The sequence below is a fragment of the Sinocyclocheilus rhinocerous genome, unplaced genomic scaffold, assembly GCF_001515625.1.
Source record: "Sinocyclocheilus rhinocerous isolate Xijiao unplaced genomic scaffold, SAMN03320098_v1.1 scaffold1038, whole genome shotgun sequence".
Classification (NCBI taxonomy): Eukaryota; Metazoa; Chordata; class Actinopteri; order Cypriniformes; family Cyprinidae; genus Sinocyclocheilus; species Sinocyclocheilus rhinocerous.
This window is the reverse complement of record NW_015632707.1, coordinates 74008-81562: the sequence shown is the minus strand read 5'-3', so window position 1 is coordinate 81562 and position 7555 is coordinate 74008. Positions and strand designations below refer to the sequence as shown.

The 7555-nt window shown below is 34.6% G+C and overlaps 1 protein-coding gene across 1 annotated transcript in view; it reads right to left on the bottom strand.

Annotated features, from left to right (window-relative positions):
* LOC107742719 (ATPase family AAA domain-containing protein 2B-like) overlaps positions 1 to 7555 on the bottom strand; it is a 128776-nt gene that overhangs the window by 68162 nt on the left and 53059 nt on the right. The window contains exons 17-18 of the mRNA XM_016555757.1: positions 6257 to 6392; positions 1077 to 1270 (exon numbers count right to left, since the gene is read on the bottom strand). Of these exons, the coding sequence (XP_016411243.1) occupies positions 1077 to 1270; positions 6257 to 6392 (330 nt within the window). The remainder of the gene's footprint in view (positions 1 to 1076; positions 1271 to 6256; positions 6393 to 7555) is intronic.

Genomic DNA, 7555 nt, shown 5'->3' with positions numbered 1-7555 from the left:
CCGAACCGTGACGTTAAAACCGAGGTACGTACCGAACTGTCATATTTGTGTACCGTTACACCCCTAATATATATACATATATATATATACACATACACTACTGTTCAAACGTTTGAGGTCAGTACGATTTTTCTTTGAAAGAAATTTAGCAAGGAATTGCTCTAAAGTGACAGTAACGACATTTATAATGTTACATTTACTTCAAAAAAGCTGTTCTTTTGAACTTTTTATTCATCAAACAATCCTGAAAAAAATTAATAGTGGTTTCTACAAAATAAAAAAAAATTTGAGTTGCACAACTGTTCTCAACATTAATAAGAAATGTTTCTTGAGCAGCAAATCAGCACATTAGAATGATTTCTGAAGAATCATGTGACAATATTTCACAATATTACTGTTTTACTGTATTTTTGACCAAATAAATGCAGCATTGGTGAGCAGAAAAGACTTTCAAAAACATTCAAAATCTTACTGAGCCCAAACTGTTCATTAGTAATATACAATATATATTTAAATATTCTAATATATATATAATATTTATGTATATTTTCTAAAACTGTCATTCCTGTATTGTGAGGAATATGAATTTCATAATTTGCATAAATATATCCCTTTACTCACATCACAGTAATGAAAATGTAAGTGAAATCCTCCTTAATGATAAGATGTTTTGCATTGTAACATTATTTCCAAGATAATTTTGCAAAACAATATGAATCGGGATCCATAGGACATGCTCTTGATTCGTAATATGAAGGCTTTGTGAGCTTCACCATACAACAAACTCAAAAAGCTTCAAGAGATCAGGGCGAAAATGTGTCGTACTCCGTATTCACAGACACACCGTCCTCCTGGTTTGCTTCTTATATTGATGAACTTTTTAATTGCCTTCTCAAATTTACTGATTCAGGTAACGATCCTGCCCGCAAGCTGTCATATAATGACAATCATTTGATTTGTTTGGTCTGGGGGTTGCTAATAAACCATAGGTGCCTCTAATTAGATGGTAACATTGAATAGAGTACAGACCCTACAGGCATTAATCATACAGCTGCTGACTTGCAGTAACAGCCCACCTCCTCAATGTCCACAGGTTTGCTGAAGATCTGGAAGCGCTTGTCGGTGGCGAGCCGCTTTGTGATGTCCCTGAGAAAGAGGCGGAGCTCGCGCAAGGTGTTCTCCTCCTGCTCCTCCAGTCGCCGCAGCTCCTCTGGCGAGAGCTGCCGAGGGCCGGGGTCTTCAGCGAGGGTCAGCACCTCCAGAGCGCTCACTGAAAACACAAAAACAGGCACAAACCCTAAGTACAGTACTTAACTACAATCATGAGGAAATAGGCAGTTCTGATTTAATTATTTTTCAGTACTTCTAAAGGAGTAAGTAAAGAATCACTGACTGATTTATAACCAAAAAGATCTTTGTATTGCCTTTTGAATTGTTTTCAATATTCATGCACTTCCTCTGGAAAGAGTGATTTTTCCCCCCAATGAGAGGAACAAGTCAACAAAAACTAGTAAAAGTCTAATTAAAATGAATCAATACATGTTTTATATACTAAACAGACACAAGGTTGAATTTATTGCATTTGCAGTTAAAAAAAAATCATGATTTTTTTTTTTTTTTTTTTTTCAAAAAACGCACAATACAGATCAATATTTAACTAAATATATTTAATATTAATTAAATTCATAAATACAAAATCACAGACTGCTAAAAACTTCTTTAAATGGAACAAATCAAATTAAGAGTTTAAAATTAATTTGATGGAAAAAAAAATCAAAAACACCAACACTCTCCAAGATCACAAATGTAGTCTTATGACATGACCTTTAGGAAATGTAAGGGCCAAATTAAAAAAACAACAACAACTACTACTACTTTATTGCAATGTTCATGAATTACATCACAACAAACAAAATCAAGACATACTAGGGCTGGACAATAATTCAATATCAATATGTATCGCGATATAATTTCTCTTCTGCTCAGCAAGGCTGCATTTATTTGATCCAAAGTACAGCAAAAACAGTAAAATGTTGAAATATTTTTACTATTTAAAATTGCTTTCTATTTGAATAGATTTTAAAATGTAATTTATTCCTGTGATCATACATAGCTAAATTTTCAGCAGCATTCCTCCAGTCTTCAGTGTCACATGATCCTTCAGAAATCATTCTGATATGCTGATTTGCTGATTATCAATATTTAAAAAGTTGAGTACATTTTTTTTCAGGATTCTTTGATGAATAGAAAGATCCAAGATCAGCATTTATCTGAAATAAAAAGCTTTTGTAACATTATACACTATTCCATTCAGTATAATTTTTATTATTTTTTTGGGAAAGAAATTATAGAAATTAATACTTTTATTTAGCAAGGATGCTTAAAATTGATCAAAAGTGATGATAAAGGCATTTATAATGTTACAAAAGATTTCTATTTCAGATAAATAGTGTTCATATCGATATCGGAATTATATCGTATCGACCGAAATTAAGAAATATATCGTGATATCAATTTTGGCCATATTGTCCAGCCCTAAGACATACACACACAAACTAAAAAAATTATAATTAAAATTCTCTTATGTCTCTTATGCTCACCAAGGTTGCATTTATTTGATCAAAAATACAGTAAAACAAATTAAAATATCTGTTTTCTATTTGAAAATATTTTCAAATGCAAATTATTCATTTGCATCATTACTCCAGTCATCAGTGTCACACAATCCTTTTGAAATCATTTTAATATGCTAATTTGCATTTCTTATTATGTATATTTACTTACTATCTTATGTTGACAACAGTTGTGCTGCTTAATATTTTTGTGGAAACGGTAATACATTTTTTCAGGATTCTTTGATGAATAGAAAGTTCAGAAGAACAGCATTTATTTGGAATACAAATCTTTTGTAACATGAAATGTCTTTACTGTCACTTTTGACCAATTTAAGGCATCCATGCTGAATAAAAGTATTTCTTTCTTTCAAAAATAAAAATCTTACTGACCCTAAACTTTTGAACAGTAGTGTATTATATATTATCTATTATGCAAGGAACATCAGAATGTGTTTTTTCCAATGGCAAAAGAATGCAGACGTTTAACCCTTTAGGCGCCAGGGATTTTTGGGAAAAATGCTGGATTTTGACATCAAGATTTCAAAAGCTTGTGGCTTGAAAGGGCTTAAACAGAGATATACTGTAAATTTGAAAAATGTTGGGCATGACCGAAAGTTTATGTGGGGAGTAAATATACTCGTCTAATTTGCATATTATGACGTCATCAGAGGCGGCCATCTTGAATTTCATAATATTCAGGAAATAGTAGATATTGAATTGATGTTTGAACTTATTTGCATGTTTTTTGTTTTTGTCTTTTTATCCTCATTCCAAATGATCAGAAAAGGGGAAACAACAATAAAACAGGAGAAAGTGCTAAATTATTACTATATTACTATACTATATAGTAGTAAAACGCATGTGAACAGTAGCCTACTTTTTGATCAGTAATATTCAGGAAATAATAGATATTGAATGGATGTTTGAACTTATTTGCATGTTTTTTGTGTTGTTTTTTTTTTGGTATTTTTATCCTCATTCCAAATGATCAGAAAAGGAGGAAACCAACAATAAAACAGGAGAAAGTACTAAATTACCAACAGGCTCAAAGCGTTTGATCCAGTCCTGATACACTTCTTCATTTCTCAAATAAACCCAGCCACCACCCATCCCTGTTGGGCAAAGGGTCGAAATGATCACTTGTTTGTGCTTCGTGAACACTCTCGCCTTGCACGGCGGCACCATTGCGCTGCAAAGATGTACCGGGAGAAGCGCGATCATTAGACGACCAATCGTCATTTCCAAAAGGCAAATATTCCCCTTCAGAGTCAGAATCGGCGAATAACATTTGCAACACATCCTCACGGTACAACTTTTTATTAGCCATTTGGCGATTTTCTCTCACAAATCTCACAATTTACTCAGACGCTCTGAACTGAACTGCTTCCACATCAATGACACGATAGCTCGCTTGCTCTGCTATTTGCTCGAACACTTTGAATAGGAATATGACGTCATTTTGGTCTAGAATCGAAGTACTACATGTCTGCCATCTAGTGGTAGGGAATACAAATGAGATATTACACCATATTAGGATCTACAGCCTATTTTATTAAGTATGACGTCTTGTCACAATTTTGCGACTTTGGCGCTTAGAGGGTTGAGAACTGTTAACAGAAAATCATGGTATTCCAGTATTTTGTCTAGAAACTCAACCGGATACCAGATGAAACGCTGAGCAAATGGTCCGAAACAACAGGAAGAGTCAGATGACACTGAAACCGTGCCAGAGCAGCTAGAGGAATTACAAACACCCTGTGTTATGTGTATGAAGTCGAGAAACGCTTCCCTCCACAGCGTGGGTCGCAGAGTATTATTGATTTCTGAAGAGCTCCAACAAACAAACCTGACAGCTGCAGTAATTCAGAGCTGCATCTATACAATGAACCAAAAACACACAGCCAGAAATGACCAAACACACCAAGCGCTAATGTGGCACTGCCTTGTAAGAAAATATCACCGCCGACAAAAGAAAAAAAACTTCTCTGTAAACAGGCCGAGAACCTTGTGTTGTGCTAATCCAAAGATCTGGGCAGAATGCCTGGCAGTCGTTGAGCCACCAGCCTCAGCAATTTGCTTTGTGGCAGCAGCTAGCAAGCAGTCATGCTAACTGTGAGCGTAATTATAGCTAATGGTTAAGGCCCGGTGTTTAATAGAGCCCCTTTCTCCCACCACAGATGCTATGCTGCCAAAGGAAGTAGGGTTTGTGTTTTATTCAGAGCCGCCCGTGGTCGGCCCACGGGACGACCCCTGCTCTGCATCAATGGGTCATGATGCTCGCATTTCCACTTGAAAGCCATTCTGATATTTTGAAAAGTGCATTTCTTTCCTTACAATGTAGTGTTATTTTAGCATCATTTATAACACTAACACTTTGAATTAGCTTTTAATTTGACATTTTCAGTGTTCACTTTAGTTGAAGTTTAGGGATTTAGTTAAGTGATTTTGTCATTTTCGGATGGATAGATGGATAGATGAATAGATGGATAGATGAATATGGACAGATGGACATATGGATAGGACATACACAGTGTATATAGTAAATTTAGTACTTCAACTTGAACTTATTTGAAGTTGAAGGCTTTTTTTTTTTTTTTTTACATTTTTCATCTAATATTAATATTATATATTAATGCATCTTGAATTTAATTTTTTTTTTTTTTATAGTTTTAGTTTTTAGGATTATTTCAGGTCTACAGCCCTTTCATTCCAATCAAAATTTAATTTGGACTGATCTGAATCAAATTGACTAAGTTGTTTACAAAAAGGTTTTCATTCAAATTGAGCCATCAATAACTAATTATTTAGGTGCATGTAAACTTAGCTAATAAACATGTACATATACTGTTGTTTTGGACCCCATTGACTTTCATTCTTCAAAATATCTTCTTCTGTGTTGCACAGAAGAAAGAAAGTCATACATGTTTGGAACAACATTAAGGTGAGTAAATAATTTTTCATTTTTGGGTGAACTATCCCTTTAAGAATCTGAACCAAACCAGAAGTGAGGGACAGTGTGGGGAATATTAAAGTCACAATGGTAATAAATGACATCAGCATCCAGTCAGACCATACCGTCTGACACCCTAGACAGACCGAAGGTAGAGACATAAGGCACTTTAACATACGCCTTTTACATGCTAATGGCCTCATTAGTGCCCAAGCACAAAGTGTGTGTAGCCTCTATCATTCTTCTTTTTCTTGCTGAGAGTCTATGGTAGTCACCGGAATCATCTTGTGAAGTTTTTCCTTGTAACTTTTCCATAACTTGGTTGCAAATCTCTGGTCTGGTCTCTATGAATTCCTATTATGTGCTGAGTCATATGTAATACAAGGTATTTTGAAAAAAAATTTGAAACAAAAATAAAATATCATCACCATGCAATGAGGGTATCTGACCATATTTACTGCGTAGCTTAGATTTCAACACAATTTCATTGTTCACGGTGCTTGGCCCAGATAATTGCTGCCTGCAGCTGCATTTACTCTAGTACAGATTAAGAAAGTTGGTAAAGAAGTCTTACAAAGGTAAAAAAGTTTAAATAACAAAAAAGGGGATTTAACACTTATAAAACAGTGTTCTACCTCCAGTCAAGAACAGATAAATCTATACTTCTGCATTAACCACGGTAAACACTTACCGGTTTTCCTCCTGCGGGGTGGTGCCTTGGCTGCCTGCACCAGAATGAGGTCTGAAAAAAACTTCCTGCGTGCTTCTTCTCCCGGCATGCTTAAACAAACCACCTCCCCGTAAGAACGGCTGAAGATGCATGTTAGCTGTTAAAAAAAAAAACGCAAACACTTAGAAACAAAAAATGGCATTTTGTAATTTAGTCAGCAAACTGAGAAAAAGACAAAAAAAAAGACAAAAAAAAACCTTACATATGCTTTTCAACAACAAAACAAATTACTCGATAACTGATCTCAAATTTCAGGTCAATGACATGATGCCAATTAGTTTTTCAAACACTACATAAGTTAATTAATACAGAAATGTATTTAACACACCCTTTATATGATTAAAATGTTTTTAGATTCCACATTTTTAAATACAAATAAAAAAAATACATATATATATGTGTGTGTGACCCTCTCTGTGAAATCCAGGCTAAAGTCTTAAAATCTAGTTATGAGATAAGCATCAAAGTTTGATTTCGACCATTAATTTCACTATGATTTCAATCTTTGACATGGCCTTACTCAGTCGATATTAAAGATATCAAGGTTACATTTTCACAGAATGTTCTTTACCTTATGAAGGATGATTTTACATAGAAAACAGTAAATCACCAAAAAATGACTTTTGCTGGGTTTTCATAGCCAGGGTCACACACATACACGCATACATACACACACACACACACACACACACACACATATATGCTTTAAGCGTCAAAAACAGTGACTCATGAATTCAACATGTATACAAACTGTGAGAACATCTGCCATGAAAATCACACTCAAAATCACCCATACTGCTCTTCAAATGCTGCCAACCAGCAGGGATCAAATCCCTGGGACTCCACTAAAAGGCATCACACATCTCGCCAAAAAGTGACCCAGCCAACATACAAGCTCATTTAAAACTTGTGTTGAACCCTGTCAATTTGGTTTTCCCACAGCATTCTTTGTTCTTTTGCGCAACACTTTTTTTTTCTCGTTTCTACCCCGAAAGCACAGTGCATGACGGGCTTTGACTCTCAAAAATATTCTCCCGGCATGAAGCATTGTTCTGCTCAGCTTGAACTACGAAAAGAAAGTTTGTTGGTAAACATACAGTATTTATAGGGTAAAACCCAAAGCAGGAAGAAAATCAAACCAATGTGATGTGTGAACATGTCAGATATTTTTTTAAATGTTACCATAAATAATTTGGCATAATCATATTATTATATGTCATATTATACTTATATTATACATATATACATACTATAATCATA